The sequence below is a fragment of the Acyrthosiphon pisum genome, chromosome A1 (genome assembly GCF_005508785.2).
Source record: "Acyrthosiphon pisum isolate AL4f chromosome A1, pea_aphid_22Mar2018_4r6ur, whole genome shotgun sequence".
Lineage (NCBI taxonomy): Eukaryota > Metazoa > Arthropoda > Insecta > Hemiptera > Aphididae > Acyrthosiphon > Acyrthosiphon pisum.
Window position 1 is genome coordinate 134570101 of NC_042494.1, and position 13604 is coordinate 134583704.

At 26.7% G+C, this 13604-nt stretch overlaps 2 protein-coding genes across 5 annotated transcripts; both read right to left on the minus strand.

Moving 5' to 3' along the window:
• Positions 1 to 302: 302 nt before the first annotated feature.
• LOC100571435 (arrestin domain-containing protein 3) lies at positions 303 to 6474 on the minus strand. Of its 2 annotated transcripts, none has more exons than XM_029488375.1 (7): positions 6370 to 6474; positions 4182 to 4379; positions 3938 to 4096; positions 3149 to 3357; positions 1633 to 1815; positions 1376 to 1567; positions 303 to 1314 (listed from the first exon to the last, which is right to left on the minus strand). In XM_029488375.1, the coding sequence occupies exons 2-7, from the start codon at positions 4294 to 4296 to the stop codon at positions 943 to 945; spliced, it is 1230 nt and encodes a 409-aa protein (XP_029344235.1). In that variant the 5' UTR covers positions 4297 to 4379; positions 6370 to 6474; the 3' UTR covers positions 303 to 942. The 2 variants fall into 2 exon arrangements, with proteins under 2 accessions (XP_029344235.1, XP_029344236.1); XM_029488376.1 differs by lacking the exon at positions 6370 to 6474 and adding an exon at positions 4557 to 4904.
• On the minus strand, positions 6459 to 11806 carry LOC100164069 (arrestin domain-containing protein 3). 3 transcript variants are annotated; one of them, XM_008181075.3, is made up of 7 exons: positions 11774 to 11806; positions 11568 to 11698; positions 11327 to 11509; positions 10224 to 10432; positions 8853 to 9035; positions 8580 to 8771; positions 6459 to 8518 (listed from the first exon to the last, which is right to left on the minus strand). In XM_008181075.3, the coding sequence occupies exons 2-7, from the start codon at positions 11680 to 11682 to the stop codon at positions 8111 to 8113; spliced, it is 1290 nt and encodes a 429-aa protein (XP_008179297.1). In that variant the 5' UTR covers positions 11683 to 11698; positions 11774 to 11806; the 3' UTR covers positions 6459 to 8110. The 3 variants fall into 3 exon arrangements, with proteins under 3 accessions (XP_008179297.1, XP_029344234.1, XP_016656936.1); XM_029488374.1 differs by having other exon boundaries at positions 11568 to 11802; XM_016801447.2 differs by lacking the exons at positions 11327 to 11509; positions 11568 to 11698; positions 11774 to 11806 and adding an exon at positions 11080 to 11286.
• Positions 11807 to 13604: the final 1798 nt, after the last annotated feature.

Consider the following 13604-nt stretch of genomic DNA (forward strand, 5'->3'; position numbering starts at 1 on the left):
ATGGGCTTTAAAGGCCCTGTAAAAGCCAAAGAAGAAGAAGATAGGAATAACCTCAGTTAGTGAGCTTCTATGGTGGCAATGGGTTTGGATAACGCTTTTCAAGTTATTCGCGATCTTGATGCGTAACTTTATTATTCTAAACATTTTCTAACTTGAATTTTCCTAAGATTTAAAATCAAATAACACTGTAAAGCAATATTATGGCTGCGGCCGATCACTAAAAACAAGAGCACAAGGAGTCACAAGAAGTTAACTAAAACTGATATAACCCACTATAAATCCACTGCTACACTATTTATTCACCGCAACCTTATTTTTTTTTTTTTTAATTTTAATTTTGAGATCTATATGATCTAATTATTTAAGTTTAAAATAATGCAAGCCAAGATTTCCAAAACTTGTACAGTTTCCCGGCAAATGAGAATATTATAAAATACAGGGACATAATAGTATGTATGGAGCGGCGATGGTCAGACGACCAAATAAAAAGAAAATCAGTTACTGCATGAGGTTACTTTTATATTATGAGACAGAGTGTAGTTCATTCAATAAACTCGGATACAGTTTTTTATCACACATTTCCTAATTATTAATTGTATTACTATATGGAAACTTGTTTGTGTTATACATAACTATTTATTAACCAATAATACCTAATATTTATTAATTAACAATTAAAGTATTCAAATTCAAAATAATTTTCAAGATGAATGGATTTTATTGATGAAAGTTTTATTATTTGATTATATAATTTAATCATCAAATTGATATGATTGATTATCATATAAATGTTTATTATATCTCAAAAACATTGTTCAAAATTAATTTTTTTTTCTGTATTTGTTTATTGAAACGAACTCAAGGTCTTTGTCAATGCTTATCACAAGTGGGTAGTGGGATCATTGAAAATAACTAACACCATTTTTAGTTCGAGATCACCATCTAAAATTTCTCAATAGAAGTTATTGGAATCGTAGACGTTATTTCTGGTGGATCCTCTGAAAATTGGTACGGTGGTGGTGGATTTGGGAATTCAGAAAGTTGAATGTTTTGTATAAAAGTCATCCCATTTTCTGGATTGTGAAAAGATGCATTCTGAGGCACAGTATATAATTGGTTACTTGGAACAACTAGTTGAGCATATCCAGGAACCAAAATTGGCTCATTAACACCCACAGACGGTAAAGGATTTGATGGTTGAAAAGAATTATCAAATTGACGATCATTGCTAGCTATTGTCAATGGTGTACTACCCAATTTTATTTTAATAGAAACTACTTCATTTAAATGTGCACCTTTAACATGAGCCTCAATCTGCAACGATAAAATAAAATAAAATAATTTTCGTAAAACAATAATCATGCAACACAATTACATTTAGGAAATATTTATCAGTTATAATTTCGCAATGTTTTAAATTGGGTATCGTTAAACCATTCGGAATTTGAAGTTGTTCCACACATGTTTTTGAATTGTGTTTTTCTACACCATCTATATATACGTTTACAATCTCATTGTGTTCATAGTTTATTTTAGTACTAGGGAACTCTGATCTATATTCCAAAGTCTATAAAATACAACAAATTCTTAAAATCTCTATACATTAAAAATAAGATATGAGAAAATTATTACTCTATCCAGCTTTATTTTAATAGTATCCACATCCACATTGCTGTTATTATCCAATTCAACTGTTACCGGTATAGATTGTCCAGGTATAAAACCACTAACAGGAATATGGGCAATCAACGTCATCGGGCCAGATTTACATAAACAGCAACAGTAATACTTTTCTTTTAATGCTGTCTTGGGTTTCTAAAATTGACACAATAAATTTGACCAAAAAAAAAAAAAAAATACAAATGATCTATAATAATAATAATAAAAATATAACACACGGGCCATAATACAAACTTTATTATATCGGTGATTTTACATGAAATTTGATTGTGAAAATAACATGATTTTATTGGTTAAAAAAATAAAAATATTTATACATATATAATAATTATTATTATATAAAGATATTTGCCCAGTTTTTCATGCGACCTTTTTGAATATAATGTTCGAACTACCCACCATCCCAAATTTTTTCAATTAGCATGACTAAAAGAAACTATTATTCTTCATTTATTTATTTACTCATATTAATCATATAAGTATCAAGTCATATTATTTATTTTATTATTTTATTTCATATCAACATTTTAATTTTTTGATTAGGATTTGGACCCATTATTCAAAATTATTCACGACCCTATGATTGACCCTCACTGTAATAGATCATCCACAAAACATAATTCAATGTATTATGAACAAATCAAAAATATTACCAATTAAATATGTAGACATAATAATATGTTCACCTTTTAACTACTATACTATTTAAGCTCTCCAACCTGTCTATGTATACAGTATGCAAACATAAAAGAAAATATAATATTTAATTAATTTTTTATATTAAGTATTAAGTTTTTTTAAATTTAATTTTGGGATCTAAATTATTGACCTAATGATTTCAGTTTAAAATAGAAGCCAGGGTTTCCTAAAATTGTTTGCTTATGGGCAAATCGAAAATGCTAATATTATAATATATATAGGAACGTAATAGTACATCAGAAGCAGTGAAAGGGTTAATCATAATGATTTTTATTTTATTAATTCAAACGGACAAAGCCCAGTAACAGTTTTATATCAAATATTATAATAAAATAATTTAACAGATAGAAAGAAAAAGTAAATAGAGTGAGATTAATGGATATTAAATATACAAAATATTGAATAATTAATTAAGATTAATAATAACAGTAATTAACATAAAAAAGGTTTATAGTATAATAATTCACATGTAATAATTACAATATAATTATAAAAAGGCTCGATAGAGTGGATATGATGCGGATATCCCAGTCATAATAACCCATATTATACTATTCCATTTCCATATTTATAATTAGGTAGTACATTAAATGGTGGTAGACCTCATTTTGGGAGATAGCAGTTTCATATTTAGGTACTTGATCGTCAAATAAAAATTACATCATGCATTACAAGAGGACCCCGGTAATGACAGATGACAGACATATACTGTTAGGGATTTATTTATTTATTATTATGTATAATTTCAGAATAAAAATATTATACTTGCAGCTAATGATGGTTCATTATTTAAATGTACAGGAGAAATAACTTCAAACATTATTTCTTTCTCTATATTCGTTCTCCAAGGTATATTAATTTTGACTTTTACTATGTATAATACTTTTCCATGAACACCTTTAAATGTTGATGGTAACTCATCTGGTAAAGAAAAATTAAATGGATAGACATATTCACCAACTTCTAATTGTGATTCACCTTAAAAAAAATAATTAAGTATAAATAAATAAATAAATAACTTATATCAAATTGCGTTATCGATGGTGAACTGCTTAAGTTAGGTTGACACGCGAAGTACACGTTAGGATGAAGGCATACAAAACATTTTTGTTTTATTTTAAAAATTGTTACTAATTATAGAATTTTGAAAGCTTGAAACTCTTCTAAAGATGGTATAAAAATTCCTTTAATACTTTGTTTATAATTTTTTTAACAAATCTCAACAACTTAACTCCCAGATTAGAAAAAATAAAAAAATTGTAGTATTAACATATTGCTAGCATTATTTTTTAACACTAATTACAGAATTTTTTAACCAAGCGCACCCCGCAGGATATAAGAATTACTTACAATCTAATAATAGTCATAGCGATATTGATATCAAAGTAAACGCAGTTAAAATCTCCTGGGGGTTAGCAATGGCCTCTTTGCCCTTCCTCTTTTGCGGGCACACTTATTTAGCACCTGTACCAAATAAATGGTTCACCACCTTTGGTATAGGTATTACAATAATATATTATAAAAATAATAACTAAACAAATCATTTCTACATTCTCACCTTTCGCACCAACCAGAAAAAATTTATTTTTAAAATATTCTTCTCTAGCAGAATAACTAACTGAATGGTTTTCTCTTTGATTATTATGACGAGTCCGAGTCTGAGATTTGGTTTCAGTCCATCTGACATAAGCTTCTCCTTGGAATTTCAATTTTATATCTATAAAAACATCCAGTAATGAACAGTATACACACAACATATACAATGTACTAATCTACCACAAGCTACCTAAGAAATCACTTACTTTTGATTTTCACTAAACTACTAATCACAATTAAAACTCGTCCAGTAATGGTTTGGCCAGGCGTAAATACTGCTGATGGATCATCAAAAATTATCTGTACATTTTGCACACCCATTGTAATTTCAAACAGATATTTGATATATTCTGTGAAAATCAACTGTCGGAGGTCAGACTGATGACAATTCAATCAACTGTGATCTAAATTAAAATACAGTCAAACGTTAACTCAATTTTAAAGTGATTAAAGGGACTGGCCAGAACGTTTGAGTTGTTCAAGAATTTAAGCTATCCAAAGATAATAAAACTATGGGAAATTCTAGAGACTGGGAAAAAGTTTGAGATATCGACGATTTTGAGTAAAAGAAGTGAACTAACCACGTTTGACTGTACAAATAATGACTTGGTAATTGGAAATGTGAATCATCCGCCCAAGACTGGCATGACTTTATCTAATCAGCTATTAGAGTGCTATTAAGCACTTACATTGTTAGGCTTTGTCGAGAGTATTTGCTTAGGTTTTAAGTTGTCTACCTCTATTAAATCTCTCTCAATCGTTTGTTCTGTTTTGGAGTATGGGACAGTAGTCTAGGATCCAATCACCAATACAGTAATACTTAGTGTTGGGTAGTAATTTAACACAAATTACAAATTACTATAATGACATTTCTTTTGCAGCATTGCTGTAATAATTTCATTAAATTTTATTTAAATTATTGCAATTTTAGCAAAATTATTAATTACCTTTTAAAAGTATATTTCTATGAACGAACATGTTATTTTCTACAATGGTCAATAAGTTATGAATGTAGAATATACGACAAAAACTAGGAGCTAAGATGACCGAGTAAAATTAAATTTATTTACGATTCCAAAAGTTTTATATAATAGTCAACAATATTATTACTCATCCCAGAAATTAATATTTATACATTTTTTTTATTAACATATAATAATTTAGCTAAATGTTGTACCTATACAGCTATACAATTTATATAATAGTTTACCTACTGCTTCTTAGTTGTTATGAACTGATTTTGTAATTCATTTTTTTTTAAAGTAACATTATTTTTAACACCATACTTTTTTGAATGAAAAAGTAACTAAATGTGATAAAAATAATGTAGAGTAATGTGAATGTAATTTAAATAAAAATATTTAATGCAACGAGTAACGTAAGGTTAACAGACACAGGATGTCAATGCTGTGATGCTGGCCAAGTAGGTCCCATCATTTCTCATTTGATTTACTACTATTTATTATTATTACTATTTTAAGTGTTTTAAATATTACAATTATTGTACTATTTCAAAGTAATTTTCTTACTATTTTTTTTTTTTTTTTTTGTTACTTCTATAAATACATTTTATTTTATCTGCTTAGCTCTAAGTTCCAATTTATTTTAATTTTGGTTCAAACTGCATAATATATACAAAAAAAAAACTTTAAATTTAGTGGTCTATAATCATTATGAAATTTTGATGTGGTGGCTGGTGACCATAGTGACCATCTACTAAATATTTTTGGAAGATATTTTGAATCATCCGCTAATCAGTGCTGTCCTCTGGATAATCTTAAATGAGTTTTGGACTCAGTTTTTATTTCAATTCAGACCTATTCAAAAAAAAATATCTGTGACTTGTTTATACGTTACCCTTTAACATCCTGAAAAAAGGCTTTGTAGTAGTTACATGATATTAGCACTCTCTACATTTCACCTCTGGCTGTGACATTTGAATGTCACTTCAAAGATAATTAAATAAAGAAGCATAAAACAAAGTATACATTTTTTTTAATAGGCGGTGTCAAAAGAGTCATAAATTAGTTATTGAAGATTTATCATAATATAAGTACTAATTCAGCTAATTGATATCTAAACAACATATCTAAACAGTTATAGATACAAATGTCATTTTAAATAGCAACCCATTACTAATATCATAATTTTATATTTTGATTTATATTACAATAATTAAAACAGACAGCTTTTGTCATATTCAAAGTGAATTAATTTTTAATTTTTCTTAAAAATGTATATGTTAAGAAGTGTTTAGTAGGTAACTACAATATTGGAGCGCAGACAGACATTGATACAGTCTTTGCAGTCCTGACTGCAATGGTGGTATTAATAGTAATGTATTATATTGTAATTTGTAACATTACTCAACCACTATAGCTACGTATTATTTACCTGAACAATTTTATAGGAATCTCTCACATTTGAAATATTCAAGTTATAAGATACAGAACAATCTTTTTATGGCATTTGCAATTTGCTGATTGATATTTGAATAGGTTTTTTTTCATGGAATAATCTCGTCTAAAATGTTAACATCAGCAAATATTTACACATTACGTAATACATAGTATGAGTACCTATAGTTTATGATATGACTATTGTCTTTTCAGCATATTATACATTTAAAAATAGTCTATGAATAGGTACGTCAATAAAAAGTAATAATAATAAAATATACATATAGGTACAATTATAAAAAGCTAATATTAAAACTAAGATATTGATTTTATGATGTTGTATTAATACAAATAGTGTGAGATAACCGCTAGATGCTAGATATAATATTAACAACTTCAATAATGGATAATATAGATAAAAAGTACAATAAATGAAGAGTTTTTTGGTAGCATTATTGTTTATATTGTATAATATATTATTTATAAAATTAAATATAAAAAAAAAATTTGAATATAATATTATATAGGAATCAGAACAGTGTATTATATTATTATTGTAGTAACTACTATTTAAAATATTACATTTATACCTACTTACAAAATTTAAGATATTGAAGGAACTATATATTCATAAAAAATCAAAAAATAATTGTAGATTATTACAATAATTTTATTCAATGTTCAAAAAATAATATGAACTAAATTCTATCCTCAGCCATCACAATTAATAGTTATGTTCTTTGTAGTAAATTTATAGTAAATTATTAATATGTTATACAATTTTTAATTTATAATTTACGCCACAATGTTATCTTTGTGTCACCTTATTCTTTTACAATTATTTTTAAGAGGATGTAAGCGCACAATTTGATTTATCTCTCTGGCCCATGTGCAACATAGCAAATTTATGTTAAGTAGGACTATTCCTGTGCTGTTGCTTTTAATATTAGAGTGAATTCACCTTTTATTAAACTTGAAGCTAAGAACATTACATGTGTCCATAGGCGGAAATCTATTAAAATTTCAGCGGGGCTAACATTATTAACATCAACATGAGCTTTGATCCTACAAAACTCCCGATTTCTGCCAATGCCTGTGTTCTTACGTTGGAATTTTTACGATTTAAATATCATATCATAAAATGGTTAACATGGGGACATAGGTAATGTTCTCAACTTAAAATTTGATTATGGGAAGATTCACCCTAATATTAAAAGTAAAAATACAGGGTAATATTCTACATACTCATAACTCACTTAAAATTAAAATATCGTAAATAACCAATGGAGAAAACACAAATAATGTTCTTACCTAAAAATTTGATAATAGGTCAATTCACTCAAATTGAAATACCAAAACTAACAGCATACTATTTAAACTGGTGAACGAAAATTTGGTATGTCTCACGTGTAGAAGACTGAGACAAAATATGCGGTAATGACTTCCTCTTAAATATTTTAACTTATGTATGATGTATCTATGTAGGACTTGACATTTCATTAAATTCTTTATTTTGTTATGTACATAATATATATTTAATATGCATAATATATACATGTATAATACATGTATAATTGGCTTCAATTTAGTTTAAGCAAAGTTAATTTTAATAAGTAGTTACATAATTTAATAGTTGAATAGTATACATTAAAAGTAAATTGCTTTTATTAATCTAATGGTTTGATATTTTCTGTGGAAGTGGATAAATTATTATTAATGTTCTATTTTGGATTTAACTAAACAGATAATGTACTAATAGATGATACTTGTATATCAGTTGCTATTTCTGGATCTGTAAATTGATATGGTGGTGGTGGATCTGGATATGCCGATAATTTGATATGTAGTGAACTATTTTGTGCTAGAATCGTTCCATTTTCTAGGTTATTGTGTGGCGCAGAATAAAATTGGTTACTTGGAACTACTAGTTGAGCATATCCAGGAACCGAAATTGTCTCATCAACACCTACAGATGGAAGAGGATTTGTTGGAATTGGTTCGCTTGAAAAATAACTTTGGTTCGATGGTTGAAAAGAATAATCAAATTGATGAGCATCAGTAGCTATTGTCAATGGCATATCACCCAATATTATATTAACAGAAATTACTTCATTTATGTATCCACCATTAACACAAGCCTCAACCTACAACAAAAAAAACAAATTAATTCAATTATTCCTATAAAATAATATGTGATGTATTTACACGTAGAGAATATGTATCAGTTATAATTCCACAATGTTTTAAATTCGGTATTATCAAACTACTTGGAATTTGAATTTGTTCCACTCGAGTTTTTGAAGTGTGTTTTTCAACACCATCTATACATACATTAACAATCTTTAATGCTTTACACTTTATTTTGCTACTTGGGAACCGTGCTTTAAATTTTAGTACCTATATAATAGAACACAATATTCTTAAAATCAATAATTATTATTTATTACCTTATCTAATAAATTATGAGAAAATTATTACTCTTTCCAATATTATTATAATAGAATCTACATCCACATTGCTGTTGTTATCCAGTTCAATTGTAACTGGTATAGATTGTCCTGGAACAAAACCAGTATAAGGTACATAGACAATCATTGTCATTGGTCCAGACTTGCAACAACAGCAACAGAAGAACTTCTCTATTTCTAGTATTTTAGGTTCCTACAAGTATAATTTTAACATTTGTACTCAAAAAAAATGTCTAATCAAACTAAATTTTTATTTATAATATTTTATTATTTTATTTAATGCGGAATTATTGCACTGATATTTGTATTACTATATTATTTCATATATTTTTATTTACTTTTGTTAGTTGTTGGATATATTTAATATTTGTATATAATATTGAGTATATTATATACTCAATGATAATATGTATATTGTATGTATAAATTGAAGGTATAAAATATAAATTATAAGGAATTATTCTATCATGTTTTTATTTATAAGTATTCAAATGTACATATACAAATACAAGTTATGTTTGGTATTCTCATATTTATGAAAAACCATGTATATTTTATTTACACATCACCTAAGTATTAAAGATATAAATACATTCAATAACATGTATGTAGGTAATGTTTTATACTTTTATGCACCTATTTTTTTTTATTTTTATAATATATTGTATGAAAGAAGACTACCAAATTTATCAACATGTAAAAAATCTTTGTTGTTACATTTGTTATTAATTTTCCTATGCGGAGGAAACCTAAACCGATTTGTTCAAGAAGTCATGAAGTTATTGACACGATATACATTAAGTGCTGGCGGATTGCACATCTCGGTCGGATTTGTACACAATATGAGGTACACCGATGACAGCTATTTTGTAGACTGAGGTAAAATCAACAAAAATATACCAAGCACCATATTGATATTCGCATAATTTGCCTAAAGTCTAGTTTAACACACATGCCTTCAAGAAATTAAAAATATTTTGGAACTTAAAGTTTTCATGTTGCTAGGGGCAATTAGAAATTTTCTCTCTGATTCTGTTTTAAAGTTACATATTAATATTTATATGTGGGTAAAGGGGTACAGCCAAATGCCTATGCCCAATAGTCATTTTTAATTTATCATTTATCAATCATGGAATCCACCCATAGGTAAGTGATCCAATTACACCCATATTATTATTATCTCTTTATTTCAAACCAAAATGTCGAGTCCAAGCTACTTTGTCACATTGCACCATAGTTTTTAAGTCTGAGAAAAAGTAAGTTCCAGCAGTTGGTTTTTAATTTCTCGTGGGCATGGTTAAACTAAACTTGTTCCAATATTACAGCCATTGCATTAAATCTTTGAAGATATAATAATAAACATGTTATAACTAATACTTACAGCTAAAGATGGTTCATCATTCAAATTTAAGGTGGAAATAACTTCAAATGTTATTTCTTTACCTCTCTTAATATCCCAAGGTATATTAATTACTACTTTAGCTATATATTGTACGCGTCCGTACTCTTCTTCAAATGTTGATGGTAAGTTATCAGGTAGGGAAACACTAAATGGATAAACATGTTCCCCTTCTTTTAAAAGTAATTTTCCTAAAAAATACAATATTATTTTTTTTATTGGAAAAAAAACTAAATTTAATGTTTTGTTTAATTACCTACTTATTGTTATTTTATTTTTAACATTTATAAATGCTAATATCCGAATTAAATGCAAGAAATAACAATGTATACAATATTTTGCTTTAGGTATCCTTTAATATTAACTTATTTTAGAAAAATTGTGTATAATTATAATTTCTATAACATGAGAAAAACAGAAATGTATGGTTTTAAGAGAAAAATTAAAAATATACAAAAATACTGAAGAATTCCATGTTTGATGTGTATTAACCTTTTGTTGCAACATTGAGATGAATTTTTCAAACAAGATATCAGTCAATATAAATCTGTATATATAAAACAGTAAGCTGATTGACTGATCTATAAACACACAGCTCAAACCATTGGACTGATTGGACTGAAATTTGGCATACAGATAGCTGATTATGGCATAGGCATCTGCTAAGAAAGGATTTGTCAACATTTGCATTTTAAAGAGGTGTGCTCAAACAGGGATCTTGAGGTTCACAATGGAAATTTGAAATTTTATTTTTCTTTATTTTTTAAATAGTTGCCATTGGTTATTTGGGCAGATCAGGTACATAGATACTCTAAATTTAAATCATACACTTACGTACCAGCAGCACGGGGTCCGCAATCAACCATTGGTAGATTGCCTACCTGATAATATACTGCTGCGATTCAGAATTTTTACTCCGGGCAACAAAAAAGTTAAGATACGTTTTGAACGCCATCCACCAAATATTAAATAACAAATTGAACAAATTTTGGGTCATATAGAGTTGGTACATTTAACGAGCAATGAAGTGCACAGGGTCAGCTGACAGCTAGTACATAATATAATAGATTAAATGAATAACTCACCTTCCCCACCCGCCAATATTATTTTGATATTAAAATATTCTTCTTTTGCAGTATATCTTTCAGTTTTAGTCTTACTATGTGCAAGGCTATGCCTTCTACTTCCATTCTTACTATTTCTTCGAGTCATAAGATTATGTTCTCTCCACAACACATTACCTTCTCCTCTAAATTTTAATTTTACTTCTGAAACATAATAAAACTTTTATTTTATATACCTGATTACCAGATTTATATTACCCACTTTTTATTTTAACAGAATTGCTAACAATAATTAGAACTCTGCCAGTAATTATTTCACCAGGGATGAAAACTGCTGTTGGATTATCAAATATAATTTGTAAATTGTCAATACCCATATTGTTTTATCTAAAACTGTGTGAATTTTTAAATATTGTATTAAAGCTAAATAGATAATTAAAATGAACTAATAAATGTACTCATCATTACTAATTTTGGTATGCTCTTATACTGAATAGTTGTTGACAGTTGAAGAAATAATAGGCTATAAAGTTTATTAATTTATATAATAGTATAACTAATTCTTGAGCAAGTATGACCAATTCCAAGAAAAAAAATAATATAATCTTATTTGTCATGCACTTCACATAAGCTGTAGATAAGAATTTTTTTTTTATTAATTTACAAAGGATGAAATATTTAAACATTTAGTAAAACATTTAGCTTAAACTATTATTCTTAAATAGTAAATAGTAGGTAACTAATATAATTATGTAGGTACTATAAAATGGTTTAAAAACAAAAAATTTTTGTTAAATTTGTAGTTTTGAAAAATTATAATTAATAAGTATTAAATATTACATAGATTAATTAGGCGGTTATTTAATACTTAATTAATATTGTGGTATGATATACAAATTAATGACATTACTGCATTAACCTAGTCAGAAATTAAAAAAAATTAATATATTTTATGAATCCATTACCTCTTGTTGTAGCTTGTAGATTTTCAAATATTCATTGTAAATTATCATGCAGTATTTACAATACCATAATATCAGTTTATTCATCAAATAGTTAAATAGTTGTATAATAATAGTTGAAATATTTTAAATACATGCAACTCTGACATTTATTATTGTCATTGTTTTTTTCACTCTAATATTTGTTAGTGAACCCATGAGCTCACATTTGATTTTGAAATGGAAACATATATTTTTAATTACATAAATTATATATTTGTATGTATGGATATTGAATTAAGAGCTTTTATTTACAAGCATTTGAATTTTAGTGATAACAGCTACCCCTTACAATTTGAGATCTATTATTCTGCTCATCGTAAGTCCTTAACCATTATGAACAACCGCATTTTTATACGTTTTGCTTATTTTTTCTTTAGTTATGCAAAATTAAATAATAAAACATTTTAAAATTAACATATTAAATCTCTGATCTGTAACACTTTTTAGTATAAATGCAGCAATGCAGACTCACAATTAAATTGATTTCTAAGAATATTTAAGGCACCCATAAGCTATTTTTATTTTAGTTAAATTTAAATACTGAACAGGAGGAATATAGTAATGATAAAATAACAAAAATGTTGTTGTTAAAATAATTATGCCATTTTACAATCTACTTATATTTTATTATTATTTATTACATTTAATATAAAAATATGTATAAAATTGTATTAAAAATATAAAAATAATATTATTAATTATGAAGTTAATTTATATTTTATTTTTTTTAAATGATGGAAAAAAATAAGTCATTAGTTATATAAATGTATAATATATAGTTATTTTATATCACTAAAAAAAAGGTAGTCTAAACTCTAATTAAAGGTAGGGGGTGAGATTTTTGAAAATGTACAAGTGGGGCGTAGAATAAAAAAGGTTGTGTATCACTGATTTATAACGTAATTTTAAAATGCTGATGCATGAATTATGATGCATAATATGAACCAAGTATATTATATTTTGGTATACGGTATACAGTCTTATTAACTCAAACCTCTATAACTTGATTTTTTCTTGGCCCTTGAAATGTTTTAAGTTGTGTTTGAAGTAAATAACTCAAAAAATACATAACTTTCTTACATTCTTCTTAATATTTTAATTATCGAGACATGACTGTATGAATTAGTGTTAAAAACATGGCCATCTATAGCTTAGATTGTACATCTATTTCATAAAACAACATTTTAGCTTGACTCGCCTCTTGGACATCTACACAATATTCACTTTTCTCAAAAATAAATGTAATTATTTTGTAGTTAGTATACTTTAAAAAATAAACTTAGTTTTTCAAATAG

Excerpts from the sequence above, each read along its gene's own strand:
- LOC100571435 (XM_029488375.1), bottom strand. The coding sequence starts at position 4,296 with ATGGGTGTGCAAAATGTACAGATAATTTTTGATGATCCATCAGCAGTA. Across the intron at positions 1,568-1,632 it reads TTAAAATAAAGCTGGATAGA|ACTTTGGAATATAGATCAGA; the intron begins GTAATAATTTTC and ends TGTATTTTATAG. Across the intron at positions 1,315-1,375 it reads CTGATAAATATTTCCTAAAT|ATTGAGGCTCATGTTAAAGG; the intron begins GTAATTGTGTTG and ends TTATCGTTGCAG.
- LOC100164069 (XM_008181075.3), bottom strand. The coding sequence starts at position 11,682 with ATGGGTATTGACAATTTACAAATTATATTTGATAATCCAACAGCAGTT. Across the intron at positions 11,510-11,567 it reads CAATTCTGTTAAAATAAAAA|AAGTAAAATTAAAATTTAGA; the intron begins GTGGGTAATATA and ends ATTATGTTTCAG. Across the intron at positions 8,519-8,579 it reads CTGATACATATTCTCTACGT|GTTGAGGCTTGTGTTAATGG; the intron begins GTAAATACATCA and ends TTTTTGTTGTAG.